This window comes from Mustela lutreola, chromosome 12 (assembly GCF_030435805.1).
Source record: "Mustela lutreola isolate mMusLut2 chromosome 12, mMusLut2.pri, whole genome shotgun sequence".
In the NCBI taxonomy this organism is placed as follows: Eukaryota; Metazoa; Chordata; class Mammalia; order Carnivora; family Mustelidae; genus Mustela; species Mustela lutreola.
In genome coordinates this window covers 4,508,053-4,526,452 of record NC_081301.1, presented here as the reverse complement: position 1 = coordinate 4,526,452, position 18,400 = coordinate 4,508,053, and the positions used below count along the sequence as shown (strand labels likewise).

The window sequence follows — 18,400 nt, the reverse complement described above, 5'->3', positions numbered from 1 at the left end:
AAACGACATTAGTAAATGTAAGTTTTACAAGATTAACAATTTTAAAATGATAATATTCAATGCTGATGTGCTTGTGGCTAACAGATAACCTGATCACTCATGAAAATACAGATACGTCCCTTAGGGACTTAAAGCTATTCCTACCTTCCTGGCTTAGGAATGTTACACTAGGGTCTTTCCTAAGGAAGTCATGCAATGTAATCACAAAATATATGAATGAAGCTACTTATCGTTGCCTCACCTATAATAATAGTGAAAAGGGGAAATAATTTCAATAGTCAGTGGCAGGTGAATGGTTTAATAAGTTATGGAATATTGACATAATGGAAATGTTACAGTCATCACAGTAGCTATGAAGACCACACAGAAGCATGAAATTAAAAAAACAACTTGCACATGATCCCAACTCTGAAAGACGCGCACCATGTGCAGCCCTGGAGAAGATCAAACAGTAGCAGCGAACTCGACTTCCTCACTACGTTTTGGGCCCTTTAGATTTAGACACTCAACGTGCATTTTCTTCTTTGCGTCTGTCCATTTTCCCGAATCTTTAATAAAGTACCATCTTTTCAATTAAAAGGAAATGGGATTCTTCTGTATGTAACCTAAAAATAACACCAGTCATAAATACTTAAGGGACACTTACTATGTGCCAGGAGCTGTCTTAAGCACTTTACCGGTACTTACAAGAAAACTGAGGCCTGGAAGTTAACGAACTCACCCACCCAAGATCAGCCAACCAGCAAGTGGAGGAGCAAAGATTCAACCCCAGCATCCGGGCTCCTAATCACGATGGCAATACTACAATACGCAGAACAGGAAAATGGACGGTCCTGATTAGTTCAATACCCTTGTTAAAGTAGGAACAATTCAATGATGGTGGGCCCTGCAATAATCATTTTCAAAGAACTTCAACGCCATAAAAATCCCCCCATGTCCCGGGTGCTCAGCATGACTGATGCCTTCTCCAGACGCTGAACCCTCAGAGTGGCTGCAGCAGGAACAGCACTGGCCAGTGCAGATGGTCACTGACTCACAGACCTCACGAGCACCTCTGCTATCAGCTACATGTGGTCTCTTACACTGAGAGACAGAAACAGGCAGAATCAGGCAAACTCACATGGCGAGTTGGGGCTGGAACAGAGCCCGGCCCATGATCCACATTCGTGGATGTATAATAACAAGAATTACTATCATTCATTAAGTGCTTGCTGTCCGCTAAAGGCTGTATTATCTCATCTAATTCTCTCAACAGCCCTTCAAAGCAGTTCTTATTAATCTCCCACAGAGACCAGGAGACCGGTTTGGAAACAGCAGCAGTCACGTGGCTCACCTGGCTCAGCTAAAGGCACTGAGCTGGGTGGCCCGAGGGCAGCACCCAGCCCTTGTGCTTTCTGGTGTACTAGCTGAGAGGCTGACACCAGACACCCCTGGAGCCCCAAAGCCATGGAATAAAGACCAGAAAATGGATGGTGGGAGGTGGGCCAGGTTGAGCTTTGGCCAGAAAAGACATCAGTGTTAACTGCCTGGCACACAGGCATACGGCAGCCCTGGGTGCTTGTTCACCACCTGACTCTGCAGTGGCAAGTCTCAACACCACCACCGACTGGAATCCAAACAACGCTGTCTTTGCCCCTTCAGCAGAGGGGGACCAGGGAATGGGAGGAATTCATGCGAACCCCAGACTCCCTCTTCCCCTCCCTACCCCGGCGAGCCAATCTCCTTCTCCCCAGGCAGCCCCCATCAGCTCTTCCAGGAGGGTGTTAATTTCATGCGCTCAAGCCCAACTGTGTACAAACATGGAAATCATCAACATCTCCGTTTACCAGGCTGCTGTGGCCCCAAGCTGCTGGGATTTCTGGAGGAGATAATTCGATTTGCAATTACTCCTGCAATTTTTAATTCCCCAGGAAACTTCTGCCTGTGTTATACTCCCAAGAGCCAAAATAGCCATTGTAAGCAACCCTTCAAATGAATTCTCTAAAAGAACAAACGAAGGAGCTCTGAGGGGACAGGATTGTAGGTGTCTTCAGAGTTCAAGTTCGCTCTAAATGGAAGGTTTCACCAGGTGTCTGGGCCAATGAATCAGCATCTAAATGTTCGCTATGATTTAAGTGCTTTTGTGAAGCAATCTTTTCCTTTCAAATGTGAATCTTTCAAACGTGAATAATCATCAATAGATTTACTCTTTGTAAATTCAGAACTGCTGCGGAACAGAGGAAGATGTACCTATTTTCAACACCAATGTCTCCCCCTGGAGCAGAGAAGGATGAAGAAAGGACATTCCCAGGTCCACGTAACCACCACACACCAGCCAGCGTTGGTAGCTAGCATTTAGTGAGCACCTGAGATGCACCAGAACCAGGCTCTGCCGTTCGTACCTCATTTTTACCCGTGGTAGCACAGCCAGCCTGGGAGCACAGAGTTCTGTCACCGAGCGCACTCACAGAAGGCCCCAGGTAACAAGCAACAGGCCCTGTGCTGGGGTGAAAGACAGAACTATAAGCATATAAACAGATCAACAAAAAATGCCTGTGGTGAGGGCTATAAGAAAATCACAGAAAAACACAGTCATTTGGAGAAGCCGTGGGAGGTGGGCACAGTTTGGGAATGGGATTACAAAATCCAAAATGTTCAAGGTTGGACGGCAAGCGTGGGGCAGAACTCTGGCTGGAAGTTCCAGGATCACGCTGGAAGCCCCTGCCTTCGACTACCTTCCATCCTTTTCTTTCTTCTTCTTCTTCTTCTTTTTTTTTTTTTTTTTTTTTGGTATGGGGGCCTGCTAGAGCGCCCTATGGTATTACAGATGACTCACACCTTTATCAACCACTGCAAGTACCTGGTATTGTAAAACCAAAAAGAGCAGCACTGTTTTCTCCTTATGTTCTGGGTTCCAAGAACAATGAGAAAAGTAAGAGTAAGAGAGAGCACAATGCCAGTCCCCTCAAAGGGAGCACACTACACTGCACACTGTTTAAAGTCATTACAGGGGCGCCTGGGTGGCTCAGATGTTAAGCATCTGCCTTCAGCTCAGGTCAAGATCCCATGGAGCCGAGCCCCACTTCAGGATCCCTGCTCAGCAGGAAGCCTGCTTCTCCCTCTGTCCCGCCCCCTGCTTGTGTTCACTCTCTCGTTGTTTTATGTTTTAAAAACATAAAATTAATAAAGTCATTACAGAGACATTTCTCTACCAGGTATAAAATGCTCTTGAGGGAGACAGCTAGCAGAGGTGGTAAGATTTATGTTTCTCGAACTAGTATTCTGTCACTTAAATTTTTCAACTTCCCAAGCACACAACCTAGAAACAGAAATGTAAATGACCTAAAGGGGAAATAACGATTTCTTGCTTTCGGAATGTATTCTGGGCTTGACCTTCCTCATTACAAATATCTGGCTCTGATTAAAGTCTATATTCTCAGAAGCCCCTGCCACTACAGGGCAACAGACTGGAGGGAGAAGTCAGGGGCGGCCTAAGCTCTTTGCATCAAACGCAAAGATGTGTTTCCCGTTCACTTGCCCCCAAAGCAGCCACTGACACCATGTTGTTCTGCCCTGGAGCCTGGAGTCATCAGTCACACACTGAGATTTCAGTCATGCTGGCGTGTGCACAGATCAGGTCACTGTGGAGTCTGGGATGCACTAAATCTGATTCCTAAATACCACTCTAAAATCCTATTTCCAAAACATCAACAACCCTTAAAGACAGAGACAAACAGATAATACGGAGGACTGCCTCACAGCCTTGCGACTGTGGGTCCCCGGCAGGGCTCCACGGGACCCTGGATCAGGGAGACAAACTGTCCCCGGGTCTAACCCTGCACAAACCAACCAACCAACCCTGACACGACACCGGCCAAGACGCACTCCTGGTCAAAGGGATCCATGTGGACATAGAAATCAGGGCAGGGAGCTGCTCCTTCTTTTACCCCAACTCACTGCGGACCCTGCTGCAGGGCCGGCTACCACCACTCACCATGCTCCCACAGCTCCTCTCGCTGGAACTAGTGAACATACATGCACAAACTGCAAAATAAAACACAGACCCCGGCTCTAGTTTTGTTTGTAAACTCGGCTGCTTCCAATGGAAATTTCAAGAAGTTTTAACTCTTATACATTTTTCTAAGGAAAACCAGAGACTACCTGAAAATAAATACATTAAATGCCTGTTATAGTAAGTGGTGCTTCTGAGTTGCCAGATTTTTACGACGATTTGCTTATTGGTGGCAAGAAATACCAGCCATGTGGCACTGAATTAGAGTGCTGGATCCTGACCCACCTCCGTAAATAACCATGTCTACTAAGATCCATTCTTCTGAAGGAGATGGTAGAATGATGCAGCCAGCAACCATTTTTTCTAATGGTTCCCCCTTTAGTAAAAATACATTGAAGAAAGTATAACAAACCTCATATATCTATTACTTGTTAAACTTATCCTATTTTGCTTCTCTGTGTGTAGGTATGCACTCATTCACCTGAACCATTTTGGAGTAAAATTACAGACAGTATAACCCTTCACCCCTAGACACTTCAGCATGACTATCCAAAGAAGGACATTCTTCTGCATGACTCATCACCATTATCGCACATAATAAAATTAGCAACAGTCCCCAGATTATCACCTACTACCCAGTTCACATCAAATTTCCTAAACGATCCCCCAATGTCTTTATCACTGTTTCGTCCAAACCAGGACCCAATCAAAGACTGCTAGGGAGTGCCGGTTTCACAGTAACACGGGACACATAGAACGAATGATGGAAAGTCACAGGCACAGGAACCTGGCATGGAATTAGCAGCCTACCTACTTTTCCCTTTCAAAAAGAAAAATAAATTACCCGTAACTGGACCGCCAAAGACAACGACAGTTAACATTTCCTTATGTTCTCTTCCAGGTTGTATTTTCCACGTAAACACGCACTCATATATACAGTTGCAATCAAACTGTCTGGCTGCCAGTCGAGAGCCAGCTCTACTTTTAAATGTGGCAACGGGAGGTAAAAGAGCCAAGACCTGAAGTCGGTCTGAGGGGTTAATGACCATGAAAAAGGCAGCCAGGTGCGTGGGAAGACAAAACTGCCCTGGGACACGGTTAGATGGGCCCCCAGTTGCAAGGGCCCCGTGGCAGTGCCCAGGGTCCCACTGGCGTCCTCCTCTCCAGAACGGACACTCACAGCCCTCTCGAGACACAGAGCGGGTGTCGGTGGAGGCTGGCCAGCAGCAGGGGCATCCAGGCTGGGTGACCATGAGACTTCGTACAGAAAAGACTCTGAATTCTTTGGAAGAAAGACACTATATATTTAAAAGCTATTAATAACATCCTCTCACCGAACTGTTAAAAAAAATTCAGACTCCTGGATATCAAAATTTTTATTTGGAATATTTTTCTTCCCCTCTCTCTCTCTCTCTCTCTGTCTCTCTCTCTCTTTTTTAAAAGATTTTATTTATTTATTTGACAGTGAGAGAGATCACAAGTAGGCAGAGAGGCAGGCGGGGGGCGGGGAAGGAGGCTCCCCGCTAAGCAGAGAGCCTGATACAGGGCTCAATCCCAGGACCCTGAGACCATGACCTGAGCCAAAGGCAGATGCTTAACCCACTGAGCCACCCAGGAGCCCCTGGGATATTTTTAAAGTTTAAAATTTTCAACCAATAGATACATGCTGCACTGAACACAAGCCTCCAGCCACACTTCATTCTCAGCCAAGCTGTGCTATCACATTGAGGTATGAATCATTTTATTCCTTGGGAGAGCTGTCTGTTCATTTTCTTTACACTATGCTGACCTGCAGAGCTTTCTGGCATGAAAGGTGTTTCCCAAGCAGTTCCAGCTTTGATTCTGAGCCAAAATATCCCAATGCTGCCCCCTTCTTTCTGGAGATGAAGCCCAGGGCCTGCTTACCTTGCTTCCAGGGGCACAGATGGCTTCGTTTCCGGGGCTTCTGTTTCTCAGCAGCATTGCCCATTCTAAAGTCAGGAGCTCAAAGGCCCCTTCTGAGCCTAGGTGTCTTCGCTGAACAGAGTAAGGACCGAGGCACCGGCTGGAAGGGGCTTCCTCTCTCCCACATCCCAATCAGCAAGCAGCAGCAAGCCCTGGCAAACCCCCTCCAAGAAAAACCTGAATTCTGCTCACAGAGGCCCTTGCCTCCTGCCTTCCAAACTCCCTTCACTCCCGAGAGGAAGCCAGAAGAAAAGGCTTGTTATCGCCCTACGGGTGGGTCTCCGTCCCCGTCCATCCGTCCGTCCGTCTATATTAGGAAGCTCTTCCTCTGACACTGTTACTCATCCGCACAGCGGCCGCCTAAGAATGAACTGCATTTCCAAACACTTTCAGTGCTGCCTTTCCTTGGGGAGGAGTGGGGAATCAGGTGGTCAGAGAGCTGAAAGCTAGAAACGGACCAGTTTGGGGTGTGCCATGAGAAACATTTCCCAAGATTTAGTGAGGAGTTGTTAAGAACAGGCTAGTTCACTTATCTTTACCTACCTCCAGAAAGTTTACATTTGAATCATTTTGGGAGGCCATGACTCCTTGAGAAGCAGCTAAATCACGGTCCTTACCTCAACGGTGTTCTCTCAAGTAAATTTCTAGTCATTTGTAAGGTTCAATGGTCAATCAACTGTTTCTAATTTGAGTTGCACTTTCTCATGAAAGCACAGTTAGGAATATGGTGGGGGACCATCTCCAGTCCACATATTAGGGAGGCAACCTGGGACTCTACCGGATGACATGAATCGACAATGAAACGCCACCCGAAGTAGGATGCTCACGGCACAGCCAATTTGACACGTCATGACTCGCACGAGTGCTTCAAGGATGCTGCAGACCCTACTTGGCCACATGTTACCAGTTCCTCCTTGAAGTATCACTACCACAAGCCCAGATCACTCACAGAAGGACAAGGCCCCCCAGACTCCTCCCCTATTCCACCCATGGGGCGGGAGGGAATCAAGGCCACCGAGCCGGTGAGACAGCTGGCTCTAGCTCCACGTTCATCCCTGGCTGGGAAAGCCACCACCCATTTCCTCGTGACAGGAGAAGGTGGGAGAGCAGGGGAAAGGTGCTGGCCCTGAGGGAAGCTGGCCTGATCTGAATCTCGGCAAGCACTTCCCAGCTGGGCAACTTTGGGACAAGAACTTAACCTCTCTGGACTTCATTTTATTCACTTATGTAACGTGTACAATTACGCTGCCGGCTTCAGAGGGCAGGTTAAAGGTTAAACAGGGTATTGAAGAAGTGCCCGGCACACAGCAGACATTCTTAAAGAATAGTTACTCTTGCTGGTTTTATTATTTTATTATCTGTAAACATCCAGCCCTAGATATGTTGAAGAAAAACTACTCACCCTCACAAGGGATTTTTTTTTTCCCCTTATCAGGGTAAGATCTGCTGCAATATTCTAGCAAACAACTCATTCCTTTAGTGCAAATAAAGTTTCATTTACAACATCTGTACCAGCAGAATCACATTTCGACTGCAGAAAGTGGCCTAAACCAGGGAGGTAATACTGTGACAACCAAAGTTCTGAATGAGACTCCCCTCCGAACACGACATACTGGTTCAGAAGGGACCCAAGTCGGGGAGTCCGCAGGGCACTGATCACTTCTTGAGGGAAATCATGGGAAAAGCAAGGTACTGCTGTACTGTGTGTGCACAGCCACCTCCCCCAAGCGGCAAGGAGGCAGAGGCAGGTGCCCACCAGCTGATGCAAGGCTTTGTGCATGGACTTTGTCTGTGAGGAGGAAAGTCTGTGTTGGTCACTTCCTCTCTGGAGAAAAATACAACAATATGCGGAAGCGCCGAGCACTGTGGGAAGGTTCCAAGTGGGAGTTCCAGCTCAGTCTAGGACATAAACAAAGGGGAATGACCAGCCTAAGGTCAGGCCCACCAGAGCAGTAAGGCACAAAGTCTGGGAGCCAGGCTTCTGAGCCCTCTCGGCTCCGCTTTGAAGTGCCTTCCCCACCCAGCCCCAGAGGAAACCATCCACGGCACAGGCACATCTTGTGCCGTGTGTCATGGGAAGCACAGATTGGTATTTTCTTCTGACACACTCACATAGTCACAGATCAGTCACAGAATGTCATGGCCAGAGAGACCTAGGGGATTCACCCAGTAATTACCAACACCAAACTTAGAGAGAGCCAGATATACATGCTAGGGCCCACTTAGTTACCACTGTGATCAGGGCTGAGAAGTTCAGGGTAAGGGACACACGTCTAGCCGGGTAACCCAATCTAATCTGGGAGGTCAGGGAAGGGTGAGACTCAGAGGATCAGCAGGACATGCCCAAGCAAAGGCGTGAAGAGTGTTTTGGGTACAGCGGCATCTGCAAAGGCCCTACTGTACATGGAAGTAGACCAATGTGGGGAGGTAGAAGTGGGGGTCAGCTGGGGCAGGGTCTTATAGGTCATCTCATGAGCTTCAGGGTGTTCCTAAAGTGTTGGCAAAACCATGAGTGTTCAGTTTGGTTCAGTCCACAGATTTCATCAAAACCATGAGTGTTCAGTCCACAGATTTCATCAAAGCCTCAACGAGTCCCAAAGGTTAAGGGGCGTCTGGGTGGTAGAGTCAGTTAAGCGTGAGACTCTTGGTTTGGGCTCAGGTCGTGACGCTCAGCAGGGAGTCCGCTTGGATCTTTCTTCCTCCCGCCCCAACCCTCATCGTGCTCTTGTTCTGTCTCTCAAAAACAAAAAGACTTCCGAAGGTTAAGAAGCACAAAGTCAGTCCAACCCTCACATTCCAAAATGAGGAAACTGAGATCCACACAGGGAGACACTTCCCCAAGGTTTCCAAAGACGGGCAAAGAACCAAATCACTCTCCCAGTCTGGTGCTTTTCCACATCGAGCCACGGTCTTATTTCTGGCAGCGGTGTGCCAACAACGACAAAGTATCAACCCTCACTGAATACTGATACTGTATCCCAAACAAGGCTGCTTGGTTTCTGCCCCAGCAGGCCTGGCAGAGACATTCCACAGAAACGAACTGTCAAGTCGGCTGCTCCACCTTTCTTCAGGGCTAACCTAACCTGCAAAATACAAGGGGTCAGAACCTCTGGTTCCAAGGCATCCTCATGAGACAGCCGCGTGGGTTCTGAGGAGCTCAGCGGGGCCCGCTGGGTAACCACAAGAAGGGCCATCACGCAGACCCCTGACTGCTCAACCAGCACCCGGCCTTCTCAAGAAGCTGTTCTTTTGTTGTTCTTCAAAGTCAGGACTGGGCCGGGGATAAAATCTAGCCCACAGGACATGAAAGGCAAAAAGCCCACACCCCTAATTCTATAATTCTGCTGGGAATTGAGACAAACTATTTTTTTAAGTCAACAACAGTAATTTTCCTCTCTGCCACTTATTTCATGATAAACGGAATACTTGGGAAAAGTCTAACTACGTATGGAGAACACTTCTGAAACTTTTGATGCGTCCCAGAGTTCTCAAGTGCGTGGACTGGCATTCGAGGCCTTGTGGAGTCTGGCCCCCAAATGACCTTTCCCACCTCTGACATTCCCCACTCTGAGGCTTTCACTTGGGCCAAGGACTCAATTCCACACCCAAACCCACTCCTGCTTGCCGGCACGGTCCCTCACCTCCTTCCTCTCCAGCTAAGCAACAGACCCTCGATGGGCAACTACACCGGGCTCCCACAGACTCTGCTTTGCTTGGACCACGACAGTGGCAGAAGAGGCAAAGCCCTCACCCCGGAAAGGCTCCCGGCCCTCCCTCCGGCCCTCAACAGCTCCTGACTTCCAGAGACAGAGTCACCCCCTGACTAAGCAGCTGACTCTCTCCAGCCTCTACCCTGAGCTGGGTGGGCACAGGACAGTCAGCCCTGGCCAGGCTTTCTGAGCTCTTCCAGAAGCACACCCCTCTCCAGTAAGCGGCTGAGCCCACACCCAACATGTGCCTTTAACCACTCATTCAACAAACACCAGTGAGCTTCAGCTATACGCCAGGCGCCCTCTGGGCCCTGGAGAAACAGGAGCTCACCTCCCAATGAGGGAAAAGATCACCAAAAGGCAGCAAACACATGCGACACATTAGAAGAAAGGAAAGAAAAGGATGGGCTGAGGAGACAGTGACAGGAGAGCGACCTCGGCCCCCCGGGGTAGGACAGGCCCCTGTGAGTGACAGGCAAACAAGAGCCAGAAGGAGTCGGGGCACAGACACACACACAAGAAAAGCCCTGGGTTCCTCGGCACTTAGGGTCTAAGTGCTTCCCGTCGGGAACGCACCATGACCCAAACACTGGCTCCACTTTTCCGATGAGAAAACGGATGTTAGGAGGAGGGGTGAGCCGCTCTCCAAGGCCCACAGCCCGCGAATGACAGACGCCACATTTGGACACGGCTGCCGACCAAGGGTTCTCAGGAGGCATGCCGCACTACCCGGGGCCGTGAACCGCTAGTGCAAAGGCCCCGAGGCAGAAGCATACTTGGTATATTCCAGGATCACTTGAAGGAAAGCTCAAAGCCTGCTCAGGGGCCAGAGGACAGGGTGCCACCGGCCCTGGTAAGGACCACGGCTGACCTCCCCACGCGAGAGGCAGTCATTCAACAACTGCGAACATGCTTGATTTGATCTAACGAACGCCCCGGCAGCTGAATAAGGACTGGACAGCTGTGAGGCAGGAGCGGGAACCAAGAAGCCAGTGAGGAGGGGCCTCAGCGGTCCAGGGGAGACAGTGGTGGCCCGGAGGGAGCCGCAGGGAGGAGGCAGGCACATCGAAAGGCAGCCGAGGGGACTTCCAGGTGCCCTGGTGCGGGCTGGGGGTGGAGTCAGGGACGACTCCAAGATGGCTGAGCCTGAACAACTCGGTCAAAAAGGGCCTTATTTACTGTCCCGGGCACCCCAGGAGGAGCCATTGAGGCAGGGGGTGAAGCGGAGAAGCGGGAGCTCGGAGCTTGCGAGACCCCTGCGAGGACGGTAAGTGGGCAGTCTGCAGCTCGGGGGAGAGTCCGGGGCCGGAAACAGGCATTATGGGAAACGACCAGCATTCAGATGGCATTTAAAGAGCTGGGCCTAAGACTGCTGAGAAAGAAATCAGAGGACTCAGCCCTAGAACATTTCACACTGATTTTGGAAGAGAGGCGCCGGGAAAGGAGGGCTGAGATGGGCGTGTCTTCACGTTACTAGGACGCGCATGTACGGTGAGGCCGTCAGGAGCAGCTTGGAGACACCTACCGCCCTGGGTTCCAGTCCTACACTGAATGCTGGGGGACTCCAAACATCATTTAAATTTTTAGATTCGGTCTTCAAGTTCCAGATGTGTAGTTTTAAAGCATCTTGCTAATGATGACTAATACGTCAACCTAATTAATTAGCGAATATTCCGAGGCACAATATCCACTTAGCGTGAGATTCATCGAAGAGTTTCTTCATCATTGCCAATCTTCTCACCATCTTGTCAGAGCGAATTAGCTCCTAATACAGAGGACAAAAGCATGGACTGCCAAGTAGAAGCTGGTGTCATCCTGGTCCTTCTCTTGCTGTTCACTCGAACCGTCTTCACTCTCTGATGCCTTTGACACTTCCTTGTTTTGTAAGGGTTTTGTTACTGAGCAGCGGCTTCAGCCTAGCTCTCCCACATGCCAGCCAGGCAAGCCCCACAGACCTTTCTGGGCCTCAGCTGCTCGTCTGTATCAGGAGGCCACTACTGCCTCCCAGCAGAGCCATCAGGATGGTTAAACTCGGGGCGCCTGGGTGGCTCAGTGGGTTAAAGCTTCTGCCTTCGGCTCAGGTCATGATCCCAGGGTCCTGGGATAGAGCTCCGCATCAGGCTCTCTGCTCAGCAGGGAGCCTGCTTCTTCCTCTCTCTGCCTGCTGCTCTGTGATCTCTGTCTGTCAAATAAATAAATAAAATCTTTAAAAAAAAAAAATAGATGGCTAAATGCATCATGCATCATGCAGCTTCTGGAATCAATGCCCAGAGGTTCTCTCTGACCTCCTCACGCCCCTCCTATTTTGAGGACATTTTAGACCAAATTCCTGAGACCCCTTCTGTCTTCTCCATACGTGGCTGTAAGCAGTGATCCCAGAGGCCGTTCCCTGCTCGCCCACCCTTCCGGCGAGAGCATTATCACCGCGGAACGGGTTAGAATACCAACTCTCAGCCCAACTCCAGACCTAGCGAATCAGACTCTGGGGGCCAGAGCCCAGCACTTTCAGGTGCTAAACTCTCAGACCCACTACGAAAGGTGGGCAGCATTTTGGGGACTCCTAGGTCCTCAGGCAGGGACCACCTGGCCCCAGAGGATTCTGTGATCAGTGCCTACTAACACACAGGCTGCGGGTTACCAATTTACCATGAATGCAAAGCTTCCGGTCTTTCCAACTATTTTCTTTAAATGTCAAATCTATTACTGGAATAAAAATGAAACTTCTTGTAAAAATTCAATCCCTATACTCCTTTCTATAACAACACAGAAAACAAAATTTCCAACTCAACCTCGACTAGTGTTGCTACATAATTATTTTTCAACTTTCCCTGTAAGGCCTGATACAAACACTGATATCCCTTCTAGCCATTCCAAAGAATATGAATTTAAGATCTGGTTAACCTAATTTTCATAAGGAAAACACATTCTGATTGTTGTATGTACATGTTTATTGTTTTTTAAACCAAATTGTCCCAGATTTTGATGCTTCCATGAGTTGAGTGACTGGAACATATGAAGTGGCAGATGCCACAGGGAGAATGGGACCCAAACCAAATTCAGCTGACCCTCCTGTGGCTTCTCTGAGCTTGATCTTGTGTTGGAACAGACCCTAGTTTTGAAATAGCTCTCTCACTGCAAACCAAGACCCTCTCCGACACAAATGTGGAGCTCAGCAGTTGTAAATGAGGCCTCCCCCAGTGTTTTCCCATCCAAACCAGGACACTTTGGGGAGTGACAGGGAGGGTGCTATTAATAACTGTGCCAGGACAGCAGGTGTAAGCCGGAATGCGTGATCGTCACCCCATCTGTCACAGTCCACATGAGCACAGCGATCCTTAAAGTAATTTTCCTCCGGTGTCCAGACAGCTAACCGTGAGCCGAGAATAGAGCTACATTTATTAGCTGCAGAGTCTGCCTCTTCGAGCAAAGGCTAAGTGCTGACTGCAGGGCGGAGGCTGGACCAGTTGCAGGGAGCTCCATGAGAGCAGGAGCCCTGGCTTACTGTCACCATTCCCCAGCATCGACCACCACGGGCGGCAGACAGTAGGTGCTCAAGAAACCAGCTGAAAGAATGAATTAATGCTTCCCATTGTATTTCCCTGAATCTCAGATGTGTATCTCTTCACAAATTAACTTCCGAAACCAGGGTGTGCTCTTTCATAATCTACCTTGCTGATGGGAGTTTTCGTTTCCCTCAGAAGTGTTATTAAATGAATAATGTATCTTACAGGTGTTGGTGCCACAGGATCCAAACAACACAGTAACGGCCCATCAACCCAGATTCAAAGAGACACGTTACTGATACTCACGGGACCAGAGACCCTGTCGCAGCAACTCAAGGGGCAGCTCCCAAATGGAGTCTGCCTGGCCTGAAAATTCTTGAAGAAAGCCCTGACCTTGCTTCTCCATAGATTACCCTCCCCTCCCCGTCAAGTCAGTGCTACCCTCTCATGAAAGGGGACAAGAGCCTGGAACCTGCCAAACGGTGCTGGAGTAGACGCCATCTGTGTCGTCAGCCCAGAGTACGTGGCGACAGTGGTAACCAGGCAGGCGGGGATGGAAGCCATGGGCAGTGAGAGTCTTCGTTAAGGGCTGACACGCGCTAAGCACTCGCCATGTGCTGGTCTATAGCACCCACCAGGCTCCAGGGTCCCAGCGGATGTTCAGGCTCCCTGGGCTTCCGCCAGCCACTCTTGGCAGCGGTCTACTCAGACAGACACAGGGAGGGAACAAGAGGTTGCCCGGACAGCACTGGACAGTACTGTCTGTGGGGTCCTTGAAGGAGCCCAGCACAGCTGAGAGATGCAGGTACAAGGCAACGAGACCCACATTCAGTGGGTACAGGACCCAGCCCGGCTTAAAAGCCGCCTGCCCCATAGGAACCAACATCTCATAATCACACAGGTGTCCTCAAGGGACATGCCCAGTTGCAGGAGTCGCTGCGCTCAGGGCAGCCCGAAGTATGGCGTCCCACCAGTTTACAGACTATTTCTAGTTTCTCCCAGCGCAGATGCGATTATGAAACAAGAAGTCATTTTTACTATGAGCACTGTGCCCCCGTAATACAGCTGTCATACACCATAGTGGTTTTAACGTCTTAATTTAAAAAGACATTTAAGATTAAATGATTATGTAAATAAATACTGAGAAATATGTTAACCATGGCCATTTTTTTATAAATTGTGGCAAAATTACACACAACATGAAATTTACCATCTTAACCATTTTTTTAAAATTTAATTTATTGGGGCACCTGGGTGGCTCAGTGGGTTAAAGCCTCTGCCTTCAGCTCAGGTCATGATCCCGAGATCCTGGGACCGAGCCCCGCATCGGGCTCCCTGCTCAGCGGGGAGCCTGCGTCCTCCTCTCTGTCTGCCTGCCTCTCTGCCTACTTGTGATCTCTGTCTGTCAAATAAATAAAATCTTAAAAAAAAAAAAAGATTTAATTTATTTATTTAATGGAGAGTGTGTGTGAGTGTGTGTGAGTGTGTGTGAGTGTGTGTGTGTGAGTGAGTGTGTGAGAGTGTGTGTGAGTGTGTGTGAGTGTGTGTGTGAGTGTGAGTGTGTGTGTGAGTGTGAGTGTGTGAGTGTGTGTGAGTGTGCGCGCGCACAGCGGGGCAGCAGGCAGAGGAAGAGGACAGGCAGGCTTCCTGCCAAGCAGGGAGCCCGATGCGGGACTTGGGACACGATCCCAATCAGGACCCTACCCTGGGATCAGGACCTGAGCTGAAGGCAGATGCTTAATGACTGAGCCACCCAGGCACTCCCCCTTCTTAACCATTTTTAAGTGCACGGTTCAATGATAATAAGTATAATCACACTCCTGCATACTCTCACCACCATCCAGCCACATCATTCTTTTTGTCTTACAAAACTGAACTTAAACACTGTTAACCAGTAATTCCCCATTCTCCCTTCCCCCAGCCCCTGCAACCACCATTCCACTTCCTTCCTGTTTCTATAATTTTGATTACTCTTAGGTATCTTGTACTACTGGAATCCTACAGAATTTGTCCTTTTGTGACTGGCATATTTCATCTGGCTATAATGTCCTCAAGGTTCATTTGTGATGAAACGTGTCAGACTTTCCTTCCTTTCTAAGGCTGGATGATACTGCCTGGTGCACACACCACACTGTATCTATTTATCCGTCAGGGGACACCTGCATTGCTTCCACCTTTGGATGCTGTGAAGCTGGGTGTACGGATGTCTTTCTGAGATCCTTTTATTTCTTTTGGCTACATACTCAGAAGTAGAACTGTTGGATCACATGGTAATTCTATTTTTAATTTCTTGAGGAATTGCCATACTGTTTTCCATAGCAACTGTACCGTTTTACACTCCCACCAATAGTGTACAATGGTTCCAATATCTTTCTTTCTTTAACACGCACACACTACTGAAGCGTGGAAGAGCGTGATCTCAGGGCAGGAAAGAGGCGCAGGGAAGCATAAGGAGGCATGATCAAAGATCTGCTCCTGGGGCGCGTGGGTGGCTCAGTCGGTTAAGTATCCAACTCTGGATCTCGGCTCAGGTCTTGATCTCAGGGTTGTGAGTTCAATTCCCTCCATCCCATTGGGCTCCACTTAAAAAAAAAAAATCTGTTCCTTAACCCCACAGACCTTCTGAGAAGTTGCAGGCACTCTGTCTTTGGACTTCTGATCGGAGAGGACGGAAGAGAAGGCAGCTGTCCACTGGTGCTCATCTCCGCTGGTCGAAGTTTGCCTCAAAGAGTTGTAAGTCCCTGGCACTTCCAGGTCGTGCAGGCTGGGCAGATTTCTACGGTCTTGCAGGCTGCAGCAGTAGAGAGAAGCCCGGGAGAGGGGCCGGGGGAACACCGTGCGCAGCTGGCTGGCCCCCCGACAGAACTGATCTGGGGAGCAATGTCCGGATTAGACGACAGGTAAGCCTGACAGGATCTGGAGTTGCGCACAGAGATGTCCAATATAAACTCTATTCGGGTAAGGAAGAACCACTCGGATGGAATGAGCCAGACAACTTCTTTCCTCAATGACTGTCCCTGAGCTGGGATGGGTTCATGAGGCTCTAGTCGGTAACTCGGTCCCTACCTCTCCTCCACGCCATCTCGGAGCCCCCCCTCTCCGTGTGGTCTCTGTTATCTCTGCGGCCACAATGCCCCATGGAGAACGAAACTGGAGTGCCAGGGCGCCTTGGACCCGAGGTAGGAGGGGTCTCAGGGAGTCCCCGAGTCAGGGTCAGAGGTCCGCCTCTGGAGCTGTGCATGTGGAAGGATGGTGGCCCACCCCAACGGCTCGTTTCTACACATCCTCACCAACACTTGTTATTTCCTGTTTGCTTTTTTTTTCTTTTGAAAGTGGGTGTGAGATGGTATCTGTGGTTTTGATCTACAGGTCCCTCATGACTGATGATGTTGAGCACCTTTTCAAGTGCTTACTGGCACTGGCCATTCGTGTGTCTTCTTTGGAGAGATCTACTCACGTTTTTTAATTGGGTTGCTTGATTTTTGTGGGTCAAATGTCATCTTTATCTATTTTCAAAAAACAGAGCTAGTTAATCAAGGTCAAATTTTAAGTAGATAAACACTGACTATGTGCATTCAATAGAATACTACTCAGCCATAAAAAGGAATAAACTGAGGAAAACAACTTCATGAATCTCAAAGGCACTACACTGAGTAAAAGAAGCTGATCTCCAAAGTTACATACAATGTAACATTCTGGAAAAGGCAAAACTAAAGGACTGGCAGGGGCACCTGGGTGGCTCTGTCAGTTGGGAGGCTGCTTTCAGCTAGGGTCATGATCGTGGGATCCTGGGACTGAGCCCCACGTCAGGTGCCTTGCTCGTCAGGAAGCCTGCTCCTTCCTCTCCCTCTGCTTACTGCTCCCCCTGTTTGTGCTCTCTGTGTCCAATAAATAATAAAATCTTAAACAACAACAACAAAACCATACAGATGTAAAACAGACTGATGGTTGCTGGCAGTCAGGGGTGGGGGAGAGGGTCTGACCACGGAGGGACAGCAAGATGGAACGGGTCTCAACCTTGACCGTGGCAGTGGTTACACAGACGGGGAGGGATCTCGGCAAACTGTACCCCCTTTAAAAGAAGGCCCGTTTAACTGCATGTAAATTAAGAAGTTGTCGCGCAGAGGGCAAAAGGGTTTGTCCTACCCACACAGATGTTATGCTAAAGCAGCTTACAGGCACCATCTCACGGAACCCTCACAAACCCCTGGGACTGTGTCATTATTAATGGTCACCTGAACCCAGGTCTGACCGCCCCAGAAGAACTAAGCCCTGATTACTTTGGACACATGAGACCCCACATGAGCTCTTCAAGGCGGGGAGCAGCTGCTGGCTATGATTTCTCCTACAGTGGCAGCAAGTTAGTGCGGGTAGAACCATGGTAGAACCTGGGGCAACCCTTTTGCCCCTGGGACCGGGCCTACAGACCTTCTGCCAGATCCTTAGCAGGACTCAATGATCTTAAAAAATTGGGGAATCACCACTCCATTTCCAAGTTCCAGGAAGGGATGCTCCACAGGGCACAGCAGGCGCGTGGCAGAGAGAACTCGGGCCAGTTCTCTCTCCATCGCCCAAAGACGCCACAGCTCCAGGCGTTCCTAGTGATGTGCTCCCCACAGAGGTTTCAGCGTTTCGGTCGCACAATTTCCTCACTGGTAGGTGCATTTCACCTGCCAAGCTGGAGCCAGGGAACTTGGGGCTTCCCGGCGACACAGGGCTGAATGTGCTTCAGGTCCCCAGCCCAATTACTATCTTGGTCAAATCTAAAAACTGCATTTTACAACCTTGCACATTTAAGGTAATTAATAGAGACAGCTCCCGATGAATAGAAAAAACAAGGAGAGATCATGCAGGAAACGATGCTTTTGATCTGCGCCTTCGGTTTTCTGATGAGCTCAGAGAATTAATATTTGTAAGGCACTCCTGACAAGCTGGGGCAGGAGCACAGATTAGTGTGGTTACGCTAATTAAGTGAGAGGTCCTGTAGCTCCAGGACCCAGTGATTAAAGAAAGTGAAAAGGGTTGACTGGTCTCTGGGCTCTTTGTAAACAGCCCCGTGCTGGGAGCGAGCTGTGCTGACAAACCTGCACAGAGACGACCCACATTCCCTCTCACCTGTCACAGGCGCCCAGGGGAACACGGGGGAGGGAGGACTCAGAACAATACACGAGGATTTCTCAATTCATCCTCATTGTGAAAATTTATCAAGGAGGAAAAATAAAGGGTATGAAATCACCTGCTTGCGGCATTCG

General features: G+C 49.1%; 1 protein-coding gene across 16 annotated transcripts in view; it reads right to left on the bottom strand.

Annotated features, from left to right (window-relative positions):
* RAPGEF1 (Rap guanine nucleotide exchange factor 1) overlaps nucleotides 1-18,400 on the bottom strand; it is a 134,851-nt gene that overhangs the window by 105,830 nt on the left and 10,621 nt on the right. For 3 of the 16 annotated variants that reach the window (XM_059142364.1, XM_059142365.1, XM_059142366.1), the window contains exon 1: nucleotides 5,897-6,302. The exons of 4 other annotated variants lie outside the window; for them this stretch is intronic. In XM_059142364.1, coding sequence (XP_058998347.1) covers nucleotides 5,897-5,960 — 64 coding nt within the window. In that variant the 5' untranslated portion in view covers nucleotides 5,961-6,302. Of the gene's footprint in view, nucleotides 1-5,896; nucleotides 6,305-18,400 lie in introns of those variants that run through there. 9 more of the 16 variants (XM_059142359.1, XM_059142360.1, XM_059142371.1 and 6 more) reach the window with 7 other exon arrangements.